The sequence below is a fragment of the Euphorbia lathyris genome, chromosome 9 (genome assembly GCF_963576675.1).
Source record: "Euphorbia lathyris chromosome 9, ddEupLath1.1, whole genome shotgun sequence".
Lineage (NCBI taxonomy): Eukaryota > Viridiplantae > Streptophyta > Magnoliopsida > Malpighiales > Euphorbiaceae > Euphorbia > Euphorbia lathyris.
Window position 1 is genome coordinate 25,434,958 of NC_088918.1, and position 13,883 is coordinate 25,448,840.

The following is a 13,883-nucleotide window of genomic DNA, read 5'->3' on the forward strand; positions in this document are numbered from 1 at the left end:
TGTACGCTCTCCTTGAGAACAATGGCGGGTCTCCATTACTCGCTCTCATCGGGCGTATCTCGTTATGGCGTATCTCGCCATGGTCCACGTGGTGTGGCATAATGCTAGAAACTCCTTCCTTTTCCTCATTATTTGCATATTCACCCCTGCATTAATTATCATTAATTCCACATTAATCATGCATAAATATCTCTTTTAGAAGAAATAATGGTTTGTCATTATCTCTATTAATTTTCCCTTATTCCTTATTCAAGAATAATTTGGGTTGTTATCAGAAGCCCCCCCTAATGGTATAAAAAGCTCTTTAGGGCTGTCTAAATGGTGTTTTATTTTTCTATCTTGGAGGAAAGTGGACCCGCCCTAGATGGGGAATCATATATGGAAATGATGCGCCTTTTGGGGCTTCCTTATGCGGGATCTTATGAACAAGATCCGCCCTATGTGGGATCATATATGGATATGATGCACTTTTAGGGGCTTTTGCTTCCTTGTGGATAGGTGGCCAACCGTATCCATTGTTATCCTCTAGGGGCTTCTTGAGAGTTATATTTCCTTTAGGAAGGGAATAACCCGCCCTTTATGGGACCATTTGTTCCTATGACATAGGATTATGATTCGCCTTAGGGACTTCTTTTGTTCAGTTCTGCCATATTGAGGAGAATGACCCGCACTTAGGGATCAGTAAGAATGATCAGCCATTTAGGGACTTTTGTGCATTTTGTGGAGGCGAGACTTTGTTATTTCTATGATGAAGATGAGGATTCATTACTTTGATAAAAACGAGACTTCATTGTTTGGATAAAGACGAGACTTCATTAATTGGATGAAGACGAGGCTTCATTGATTGGATGAAGACGAGGCTTCATGAATTGGATGAAGACGAGGCTTCATGAATTGGATGAAGACGATGCTTCATGAATTTGATGAAGACGAGGCTTCATTGTTTGGAGATGAAGACGAGGCTTCATTGTTTGGAGATGAAGACGAGGCTTCATTATTTGGAGATGAAGACGAGGCTTCATTACTTGGAGATGAAGACGAGGCTTCATTATTTTGATGATGAAGACGAGGCTTCATTATTTGGAGATGAAGACGGGGCTTCATTAGTTGGATGAACCCTTTGCTTTCCAGAACTATTTTTACTAATGCATTATATCTTTTAGCAAGTAATTTTCTAGAATCTGGTTTAGGATTTCTCTGATTGTTTAGGGTAGGTGGCCAGCCGTACCCCAATGTGTGAACCTTTGTGAAGGTTTAGAAGCTTTTATTCCTGGTGAGGAAGTTAAGCTGCCTTAGGCGATCGATTTGCTTCCTATCTTTGAGGTGAATCGATCCGCCGCCAGGTCTTGAGACTCTTCTTTGGGAAGAGTATTTGAGAGTGTAAAGTTCTCACGTCTGAGAAATGTTTTAACTCTGTCTCTGACGTCAATCAATTGTTTCCTATCTTTGAGGTAGATCGATCCGCCGCTGAGATTATTGTCCGATTGTTTGTAAAACTTAAGTACAATTGTTTTAATCCTTATGGTCGCCATTTACTTTTACGTTTGCGTAAGTAAATATATAAGTTTGTAGGATTTAATATGGAGTAGGTGGCCAGCCATACTCCATTGTGCGAACCTTTGTGAAGGTTTGAAGCTGTTCTATTCCTTCTAGAGGAAGTAAAGCTGCCTAGGGGATCAACTTGCTACCTATCTTTGAGGTGAAGTGATCCGCCCGTAGGACTTGTGAACCCTTCTTTGGGAAGGGAGTGAGAGAGTGTAAAGTCCTTGCGTCCAAGGAATGTTTTAACTCTTTCTCGAATGGTGATCATCTAAAGATGGATCCGCCCATGAGAGTGTTCTCCTATCTTTGAGGAGAAAGTTGAGGGTGTAATGATCTCATGTTTGAGACGATTTTAACCCGCTTTTGATGGTGGTCAATCCTTTTCCTGTCTTTGAGGAGAGAGTTGAGCTCATTTGAAAGCTCCTGAGGGTCTGTGCTTCTTATCTTTATGGAAAGGGGATCCGCCCGTGATGGGATCAATTGTCCTATCTTTGAGGTAATTGATCCACCTGTGGAACTTTTCATTCGCCAGCCACTGGGCGTATATCAGCACTAAAAGCTAGGCAAATGAATATAAGAAGTATGGCGAGAAAGAATAAATTATAAAATATAGGATACTATAACAGTTTAATGCACATATAAGAATATGTAAAAATACTGATTTTTAGGCCCATGGTTCCGTCTTTTCTGAGCAACTAGAACCGCATCCTCAATGATGTTTAACTTATAAGTAATCACATCTGGGCTTACTCCTGTGGGGATCTCATTCTCCTATGTAAATACGCTTTCAGACTCAATGAGAACTTTTTTAACATCCTCTTTGATCTCAAGTTTTAATCCTTTGGCGATCCGCACCCGCTTTCCATCAGCAATAAGGAGCGTTTCTGTGTCGCCCAAAGCTGTAGTGACAAGTTAATATTTCTCACCTTCGTCCTCTTTGGATTGTGGGCGGATTGATAGTGACGCCGAGTATAAGTCTCTTTAGCCACCTTTTGGTTCCCGCTAATCATTACTCTTCCTTTGCTGGTGGGAATGTACATTGTCAGACGACGGATGGAAATTAGGGCTGCAACCTCTGGCCCTTGGTCTGGATAGTGTGACCCGTCACTCCAATGATGTCAACAATGGTTGTTTCTATTTGGATCGGATCAACCTTTAGTTTGGCGAATGCACCTTTGGTGATGACATTGCGAGAACTGCCCGTGTCTTTACTCACTTTATTTTATCTCCCATCCTTGAATCTCCATTGTTACTACCAATGCATCTGCATGTGGAGAGATTACTGGACCTGTTTCTACAAAAGGAGCAATGGAGGGATGTTTTATCCAGAGCGGATATTTTTGCTTTTTCCACGGGTGGCTGATACACTGGTCCATCTGCTATGACATTAATGACACTTTTGAATTTATTTTTGGGATCTGTCTTCTGCTTGTCATCTTGTTATTTGTTATTCTAGACAAAGCTATCTAGTTTGCCAGCTCCCAGCAAGCTTCAGTGTGGTGGCCAACCTGTTGTACGCTTTGGCGTTTCTTCCAACGGTTACATGCTCCCCTCCTTTGGGTTCGGGATATGTAATGTCCCGCTTATATTGATTCTTTTCTTTTATATTGTGGCAAGTTGGAAGCTTTAATCATTTTTTCCGCCTCGTACCCCATGATCCCCGCTGTGAATGGCGAATTCCTATTAACTGGATGGCGTATCTTTCTGAATTGTTCTCTTGTCTATCTAGAGCGGCATGTACTCGCCTTTCAATCTCATCATCTATGTGTTCAATGTTGAATCATGATGGTGAAGCCGACTCTTGATCTTGATCTCGATCATGTTGAGGTTATGCTTGGAGCTATGGTTTAACGCGGATGGATGTTGTCACAACCGTGGGAGCCATTTTATCTAGCTTCGAATATCTTGTCTCCGCATCCTTCAACATTTTGCTAACATAATAGATGGAGAACTGCTGACCTTCTTCTTCTTGAATAACCACGGTGCACATAGCTTTATCCATGACAGATTGATACAAATGCAGGTCTCCCCTTCAGATTGGTCTGCTCATCAAGGGTGGTTCTGCTAGGAATTGTTTTATACCTTGATATGCTTGTTGACAATCTTTCTAGTATGATGATCCGCCCGTTCAACCTCTGGATCTTTCTCACCCATAGTGAGGCTTTCATTTAGGCGCTCTTTTCACCTTTTTCCTCGCATGACTTTTATTTAGGCGCTCTTTTCACCTTTTTTGCTAATGACATAGTCAAGGAATTTTTCTGAAGTGACTCTGCATATACACTTCTTTGGAGTGAGCTTTATTTTTCATATCAGTGTTTGCACTGGTTGTAGTATTAGCAACTCCCTTGTACCTGTGGGTTAGCACTGAAAGAACTCCAGAAGTGGGGCATACTCTGTCCATTATTAAAAGATTGTGGTAAGTCATAAAAGCTATATTCACTTACCTTGGGGATCAATGGCTTGATCCATGGAACATACTTCATAGCAAAAGAATGTTTGCATTTGCCTTGTTGGCAAATATCATGTATGATGCAATTCTCTTTATGGAATTTTTAATTCATCTTGGAATCAACTTAATAATTCCTTCGCGTTGGTCCCTGACTCTAGAATGAACTTAGTCAAAGGATAAAACCGAGTAAATATTATATGTCAAACAAATTCATAATAGAATTTTAATCGTGCTTGTTTTAATAATAATATCACGTATAACGGTCATAACCATAAAGATTGCTACTGCACATGAATATCATAATGAATTCTTAATAAATAACCATAATGAGAATGGTTTAAGAATAATGTCCTTTTGTATTTCAATGCACATTAATATCCAAGATAGCATATTTATTTTAAACGTCATAAAAGTTATGACATTCTATATTGGGTAAGATATCTTACATAGTTGCTATTTACTTGCAATTAATATTGTGCATCCATACATTAATGGCATTCAGAGATCATTAAAGCCTGATTTGAATGAGGTGTAATTAAAGAAAGGTAAGTGATGATTTAATAATATAGTTATATATAAAATTACTCTTATATCATTTCATTTGTACGAATAAAATAAAAGAGAAAGGGTAATTTTGGAAGAAAAATACATGTACCATGATTCTCCTCCAATTTGGAGTGTAAGGAAAATTACTCAAAATCCACTCTCACCTACCTTCACATACAATCCTCCAATCTTTAAGGAATTCTCATGTATATCCTAAGAATTTTGCATAAATTAATGTTCTGATCCGAAACCGACACTTGCACTATTTTGTAGTTAGCTCAGGACATGAAAGTTTTGTTTATCCAATTTGGTAATTCATCGGCCCATAATGGCCTTAATAGTTAGGGACAATTACAAGATAATTACAAATAGACTCAATATTTTCAAGTCTCTTGTGTTGGTAACAGAAATTCTAACAATGTCAAATAAACAGTTTTTATATGAATAGACACATCCTTGTAAAAAAGGGAATGAAATAACTGTTTGACAAAACAATATTCAAAAATATGAATTTTTGATATTAAAAGTACTATATAGGAGAAAAGCCATATATAAATGGTGAATTGTACAAGGAAAAACCAAATATGATCTTTTTGTAATTTCTTCTAATAGTTATATGCATGTTCATCCAAAAGACCGACCAGATCTAAATCATATGTAATTACATTAGCCCTTTTATGATATTTTAATATCAAATGACAAAATCACATTGAATGGATGAATTTTTTTTTGTAAATCCCAAGATTACGGGTCTTATACATGTGTTTTGTACTAATTCAATGATAATATCATATTACACTTGTCATGCATAAAAATATGAGGGCATAGTAAGCATGCAAGATTTAATGAAAGATTTGTGTCCATGACTTCATCTTTCATAGTTTATTAGATTTATCATAATAACATGTAACGATATTCATAGCACTTGATAAAGGTAAGAAATTTCAATTTTCTTTAATTAAAAATGGAATAAGAAAGGGTAGGAAACTTATCTTATTTATCATAAAACTCCAGATTTAATGTAGAAAACTCTTTCCCACCAATCTATAGAGAAGCCTATCTTTGGATAGGTTTGATGTATTGATTGAGCCAAAGTTTGAGATTGAGATTTCTATTCCATTGACTCCATTATTTTGTTCTTTGTGAAACTCTATACAATCAAGATTTTGTGATCTTCTGTTTGTTAGAGGTCCACGATCACCGCACCAATTGATAACTTGGGGAAAAATCCTTGATCGGAGCACTTCCCTGTGAGGCGCCGTTGGGATCGACCGGGGACACTCCGATGCCAAAGTCAGTAATATTTCTGAGAATAAACTATAAGCACAAAAGTAGAGAATCAGTAAGTGTACCTTTGATCCTAGGAAGCTGGGGTATTTATATAGGTTTCTGTAACCTTCAGCATTAATGGGGAAGCAAGTGAAGAGTTGTGCCATTACTCATCTTTGATTGCTATCAATTCTCCATTAATCCCAGCATTTATCATTAAAACCCTCAGAGTTGAGGTATTCGAACAGTCAAGTCTTTATTCCCCTTTAATGGCTATTAATTGCCATTTAATTGTATTTATTCCCATTCATGGATGGTAATAAAGGCGCCTTTTGGTATTCTTGGATCCGTCAAGGCGTATGTACGCTCTCCTTGAGAACAATGGCGGGTCTCCATTACTCGCTCTCATCGGGCGTATCTCGTTATGGCGTATCTCGCCATGGTCCACGTGGTGTGGCATAATGCTAGAAACTCCTTCCTTTTCCTCATTATTTGCATATTCACCCCTGCATTAATTATCATTAATTCCACATTAATCATGCATAAATATCTCTTTTAGAAGAAATAATGGTTTGTCATTATCTCTATTAATTTTCCCTTATTCCTTATTCAAGAATAATTTGGGTTGTTATCATAACTCATGTTCGAAAAAACATAACACGTGTTCTAAAAAAACATAACGTATGTTCTAAAAAATATGTCGTACGTTCTAACTTCATAGTTCGTGTTTTAAAAGTTAAAATATATGTTATAACGTATGTTTAAAAAAATATATAGTTTGTGTTGTAAAAATTAAGTATAATGTTCTAAAAAATCAGTAGATATCTGGATCATTTTTTCATTTGTTCTATAATATAATTTATAACTCATGTTCGAAAAAACATAATACATGTTCTAAAAAACATAACGTATGTTCTAAAAAATATGTTGTACGTTCTAAACTTTATAGTTCGTGTTTTAAAAGTTTAAAATATATGTTCTAACGTATGTTTTAAAAAATATATTTTCTTATATAACATAAATTACAAAAATATAAAGGAATTAAATAAATAAGAAATTGGAGCATGTTTTTGAATTTTTTTTCTATTAATAATTCATTATTATGGACATTTTCTTTCTATTAATAATTCATTATTATCCAAATTTCTTTTTTTTTCTATTAATAATTTATTATTATGCACATTTAATCAATATTAATAAGTGAATGCATCAAATATTAAATAATAGAAGCTAAAAGGGCATTGGTTTATTAAGCAGTGCACAACATAATACACAAGAAAAGCAAATGGCTCAATGGTAAAGAGTGTGGAGTGTAAGGGAGGAGGCCAGGGTTCGACCTCCCCAAGCAGCAACATTTTTCAGCGTTCCATTACAATGTTCTTAGAGAGACTTAAAAGGAGAGATGGTGAGTTTAAATTTTTATTTTTGTTTTGAGTTTATTTGTGATAATTAGATAATAAGTGGATTAATTTATAAAATAAATAAATATAAAGAAAAAATTGACTCTTTTATCTTTGACTTTTGACTTTTTTAACACCGTTGGTTAATTTGGACTGTGTTTGCTAATGGAATCAACATCAAGGTACCTATTTGCCAACTTTTAAACCACATTGTTTATGTTTGAAAATGCCTTAAACCATATGGTTGATTTTTGTACTTTTTCCATGTAATTATTATTACAATACATATGTTTGTTTCATCAAATGTAGTTAGAAACTTCAATTATTCTCAAATTTCCATATGCATTGAAACATTGTCCATATATGATGGTAAAAAACTTATTAGTTTTTGTTCGTTTTTCCGTTTTTGTGTTTTCACGTTTTTCTGTGTTTTGCATTTTTTCATGTTTTTCATATCTCCGTTTCATTTTTTCTCATTTTCCCATGTTTCGCGTTTTTTCTCATTTTTCCATTTTTCGTGTTTTCATGTTTTTCTGTTTTCACATTTTCCCCGTTCTTCGCATTTTTCATATTTTTCCCGTTTTATGTTTTACCGTTTAATAAGAATTATGGATAATAAGTATAAATAATAAAAATATATATATGGACTAATTGTAATGGGAATTCATCCCTAATTTTTTATGTAATCCTCATTATATAAATTTGTAAAGAAAAATTGAGTGATGAATTCGCGATTCCATTACAACAAAAACAATATGACTAATCCAAACATGGTAATGGACATCCATTATAATTGGCATTTCATTACAACGTTAATTACATCGTACCAAATGGGATCTAAGAGTCGAAGAGTCACTATCTCTTTATCTTGCACATAGAAAAATGTTAATCACTCATGGTCAGGGGCGGAGACAGGGAGGGGCCCGCCGCCAGAACTACCATGATCACGAGTAGTTTCGGTCCATCTATCTCCATGAAATTTGAGGTTGTGGTTCTGGTCCCCTGTTTCCAAGAAATAATGATCGGGTGCGGAATTAACACCTCAAAATTGGCCTAGGTCCGGTTAAGCCCTCTCTAAATCCAAAATTCCAAATTTTTTTCCTGGTAGAGGCTAAATCCAAAATTTTAATTTTTTTGGTCTATTAGGCCCTCTCTAAATCAAAATTCTATTTTTTTTTGCCTGTTAGGCTTAAATCCAAATTTCTAATTTTTTTTGGCCTATTAGGTCGTCTCTAAATCCGATTTTTTCTATTAGACACGATTTTTTTTACATGTTAAGAATCTTAAACACAATATAGCTTAATTTTGAAGAGCTTTACATTGATACTTAAAAATTGATTCTTGACCACTCCGATTATATCACGTATATATACTAAAAAATATTTGAACAAGTTCAATTCAGAAAAAAAAAAAATTATACACCATATATAAAATCGGCCCCCAACTGAACAATCATGTATTCGCTGCGTATAGTTATTATATTTTTTCAGTAATAAAGAATCAATTTGTTTATTAAGAAATATGATATAATAATGTCCTTTTTTTTAACTAGCTCCATTGGTTAGAAATAAATTTGGTTGTTTAAATGCTAATTCAGTCACTACACTTCTTTTGTTACCTTCTCTGTTTAAGGATTTAGTTTGACTAATACAAGTTTCATCCATAACTTTGACTTTGGAAATCTCCTCTTTTCCGATAAGAAAAGCTTTTCAAAAGCATCTCACCTATTAAAAGGATTTTCTTTTCATTCATTCTTTTATTTATTTTATTTTAGCTCTGGCTATCGTTTAGACAAAGAATAAACCGATTAAGGGGTGGCACCGGACAAATTTCTTAAAGCCCTCGGAGATCCGAATCGATGGAATGTGAAATCACGAAATATTTGGCAGTAAGTTAGAGGATATTTTGTCTCCGAAACCTAAATATGGGTAGGAGCGGGGTTTAATATCCATGAATCGTGAGGATATATATTTGTTTTGTTGAATGATTTAGTTTATTAGATCTTTTTTTTTGTTGAATATATGAAGAAGTGTTTTCTTATTTTGAAAGGTTTACGCATTTAGTTTATGCTAACAACACTTAAAATATGAATACTTCTTTTAATTAGTTCACCTTTGAACACTATCACATAATTGTGATAAATTGTGTTTATTATTTTTGGTATTTTTATTATGTTTTATTATGTATTTTCATAATATGGTTTAAGAGTTTAAGAATATTATGATATGGATCCGTCTCGAGTTGAAGATTTTAATCTTAAATCCACAAAGATATTCCTTCTCAAACCAAAGTTTGAAAGAGTTAATCTCAAAAGCTAGATAAAAGCTCTCAACAATGGAGGTTATAATTTCATATTCATCAAAGTTGTGTTCATTACAAAATAAGAAGCTTATATACCTCCCTCTTAGGTTAGGTGAAGATACTAAAACACCACACTAAGGTTACAATTAAAGAAGAGAGAATAGGGGTAGAATGGGGTAATTGATGTAAATGGCAATAAGGGAAATAGAGTTAATGGCAGAACAATAAATAAAATGATGACAGCTCTTGACCCTCCCCCCTAGATCAGCTTGGCGGAAAAAGGCATCTCAATGGACTCCTCCACACGTACGCCGTGCCATATAACTCACACGACGTGTGAGTCCAATTCTGGTTTCTTGCAGTTGTTTGCCATTTCTTCGCACGACAAGCTGTATGGCACGCCAAGTGCACGACGTGCGGGAAATGACACAGTGTGTCACGCTGGTTCTACCTCATTCGTTGTTTCGGCTCCCCTCATCACGTTGGTGGTAGAGATATCCTCATCATATTATTTTATATTTTGGTAAATTAAAACATGTTTTTATTTTTTTAAATTGTTTCAGTAGTATTATTATTGACACTTTTTTAACAATATATATTATAAATATACATATTTTTATGGTGCCTTCTATGGTTACTTTATTTTTGACAAAGTACCATTACTTGGTGTGTTTTCATCATTGGATGATGGAGCATAAAATTAATCCAATGGTGAAAACACATAAAGTAAGGCTTACTTTGTAAAAAACAAAATAGGCATAGCCTTTACCATATTTTTTATATATTAAATCATTTTATATTATTATCTTTAAATAGTATAATACCTATTTAATTGTATTTCTATAATAATCTTTTATTAATAATTAAAAAAATACAAATATATAAATTCGATTAATCATATAAAAAAACACGGATAACACTGTTTTCACACCATAACCCGAATTGTCACCCAACAAAGTATAACCGTATACCATCTTGGCTTTCATTGGTAATTCAAAGAATGCATCATCTGACAAAAACAAAAGAAGTAAATCAGTAACGAGTCCTAAAAATCTCTCTTCCTTTTAACAAATGAATGCAGTAAATAAATATTTAGCAAAAATAAATAAAAATAATTTATTCCCTTCAAATAAGAGAAATCCCATTTGTCAAGTCTTAATACGAAGTCTACTAATTTTTCCAGTATTTTTTTTTATCAAATTGCTTCTTCCTATTTCTTCAAGATGCCAAAAACATACTTGTTACCTTAACAAACTAAAACCAAAGGCAGGGTATAGCCTAGCCAAGGCCCCAATCCGCCGGTTCCACACCTTGACAGTACCGCCTCTCACCATCTTTCTAATATTGGTTGTTAAATAATTTTCACACTATTATTACTTACAGCATCTTCAATGGATAATATTACTAATCACTCAATAGTTAGAACACGTCATCAATGTGGAACCAATTTAATAAACTCGCATACCATTAAAATATTTTTTCCAATGGATAATACTACAACCATTCAATAATATACGACCGACAAATTAATTTAATAATATATTATAAAATTTTAATAAAAAATAAAAAAATAATATAAAACTCAAAAGCTGCCAAGGCAACTACCTTTGGCAACTTTTGAGTTGATCATACCGCTTGGTACAGACCAAGCGGTATGATCATGGGAGAGTTTATTAAACTCTCCCAATGGTTTAACCTCATTGTAGATGCTTTTACTTTCAATCGATTTTTTTTTTTTTATCTTTTTTAACTCAATTTTTTTCAAAATTAGATTTTTCATAATTGAAAAGATATTTTCTTTTTAACTTTTAAAAAGTTTGCATTGGACTTTTTAAAAAATGAAATTAAAAAACTAAAAATATATATTGTTTTTAAAGTGGTAATTTTAATATTTCAGACCCCACGCATCAAAATGACATGAGCCAAAAAAAACTATGAGTAGCTGTAGGGGTGGAAAATCATCCCCTAGCTTTGAGTTTAGGGCATTATTGGTTACTGAATTTATATGATAGTTCATTCAACTTTAATTTATCATAATAAAATCATTCAATTTTAAGTTTTGTCTCAATTAGGTTACTTCCACGATTTTAGTGGTTAAAATACATTAAAATAATATCATGGCTGACATGTGAGCCTGAGTTAATTCAAATTTCTGATCGAAACGACATGTGTCAGCTACATGTCGATTATTTTTATGCAAAAAAAAACTAAATTTGTTTTTTTTCCATAAATTAACCGACATATAGTTGTCAGGTGATATATATGTGGATGTCATATGTCGTTTCAGTCCGATATATCACTCATGTCATCATTCTGATCTATTTTAATCACTAAAATTGTCAAAATTGTTTTATTAAAACAAAATTCTAAATAAATGATTTTATTGAGACAAATTGAAGTTAAATTACGGACAACGGTAGAAATTCAGGTGTGGAATGCTGACTCCGCAACTTACCAAAGCATCCTGAAATACTTAAGAATAGGAGTTAGAGAGATGAGTACATGTTAAACTTGGACTTGGTATCCTGGAATACTTGTTCTGCAATCAAAGCACCATGACCGTCTGCTCTTTTAATCTCCAAATGATCTTTCTGACAGTGTTCTATATCTCTTAACGCATCACCGATGAAGCTATCAAACCCAAAAGCTACTACAGCTACTTCAGCCTTGGCTCCATATACCAGCCTCTGTTTCAAAATACCAAAAACCACCCATCATGAGGGACAAAAGCATTAGAGATTCGGCGAAAGTTTTGGGGCAGCAGAGCAGACCTTAAGTTTTGATAGATAGATGGCACCAAAGCACATTGGACAAGGCTCACATGAAGCATATATTTCACAATCTGAGAGGTTAATTCTGTTGAGCTTCTTGCAGGCCTAAAGATACACATAAAGTATCATTACATTACATTAATGGGAGAAAGAAGTTCAATTTACAGATCATTTGTCTGTGCAATTCCAATTTCCAATCCAACCTCTCTAACAGCCGTAACTTCAGCATGAGCGGTAGGGTCTGTGTTTTTCCGAACCAAGTTGTGACAGCGCACCACAATTTCATCATTACGAACAATAACTGCACCAAATGGAAAGCCATACCCGCATTCAACACCTTTGTATGCTTCTTCAACCGCTAATGTTAAGAATTTGAGGTCTCTATCCTCCACAGCTGCTTGAATCAACAATCACAAAAACTCTTACTAAAAATAACCATCAAGAGATTACAACAGACCAGAATTGGTGCAGTTCCTATCGAGTAATCCTACAATTGCTTCATTGTTACCAATCAAACTATTAGGAAACTGATTTTTGCAGGAAAAAGCTTAATCATGAAGTAGCTTATGATTTTTTACCAGCTACGGAGTTCCTTTAAAATCTGGTGAACTTCATGCACATTCACTAACATGACAAGAATAAATGTTATTCAATGATGGATCAAAATTCAAAATCGAGATCCATAAACTACGATTCACAAAATTAAACTCGCAAAGGCAAGCCTCGGAATACAAATTTCACACAAATAGAAGGAACTTCAAAGGATTCAGAATGTATTACTTTATGTTTTGAAGTATCATCTAGAGAGAGATCCAATCCAAGCCAAATTGCAGATATACACCAACAAATTTGGAAGTTGAAGAAAAAAGAAAAAACTAAGCAGAACAATGAGACACGGATCGGATCTCAAACACAGCACGTAATTAGAAGATCAACGAACGAAGAACAAGAGGTCATGATTGAGATACAGCGACAACTAATCAAGAACAAGGTGTATCTAACAGCAGAAAATCAAAATCACGAGAAGCCATGGATGAATAGGAAAAATCAATCAGAGTAATACAAAAACAAACAAAAAAATCTACAAGGAGAAGAAAGTACCATTAGCGTCCTCCATGATGGAAGAAGTCAATCAAGAAAACGATAGAAAACGGAATGTGGTGTGTGGCAAAAGAAAAGCGAATCTCTGAGTATTTAAAGTTTGCAGGAGCAACTCTAATGGCTGCAAAGAGTCAACCAGTAGTGAAGAAGGATCTTCCGGTATTGCTATTATTGGGCACGCATGACTGACTTCAGACGTCTTGAATGGCACGTATTAGCTGGCCAAAAAGGAATAATCAAAGACAGGTTGGGACCTCTCTGAATCTTGGTGATATGTTTGAGGTAGCCCATGCTTTTTTTTTTTTTTTTTGTCATTTGAAATTGAGCACTGGAAAAATATAAAATTTTCAATTTTTTATGACAAAAAAAAATGCAAAATTGTTCAATTTTTTGTGACGAAAAATGCAAAATAGTTCAATTGTTATGCATTATTTTCATGATTTTTTTTATAAAAAACGTAAATTTTAATGTTTCCGACTCGTAATCATCAATTTCCGGGATTCT

General features: G+C 34.3%; 1 protein-coding gene across 2 annotated transcripts; it reads right to left on the reverse strand.

Annotated features, from left to right (window-relative positions):
* Positions 1–10,373: 10,373 nt before the first annotated feature.
* Positions 10,374–13,578, reverse strand: LOC136205381 (guanosine deaminase-like). 2 transcript variants are annotated; one of them, XM_065995941.1, is made up of 5 exons: positions 13,380–13,575; positions 12,482–12,672; positions 12,279–12,383; positions 12,010–12,194; positions 10,374–10,516 (listed from the first exon to the last, which is right to left on the reverse strand). In XM_065995941.1, exons 1-5 carry the CDS (start codon positions 13,393–13,395, stop codon positions 10,513–10,515), a joined length of 501 nt encoding a protein of 166 aa, XP_065852013.1. In that variant the 5' UTR covers positions 13,396–13,575; the 3' UTR covers positions 10,374–10,512. The 2 variants fall into 2 exon arrangements, with proteins under 2 accessions (XP_065852013.1, XP_065852012.1); XM_065995940.1 differs by lacking the exon at positions 10,374–10,516 and having other exon boundaries at positions 11,872–12,194; positions 13,380–13,578.
* Positions 13,579–13,883: the final 305 nt, after the last annotated feature.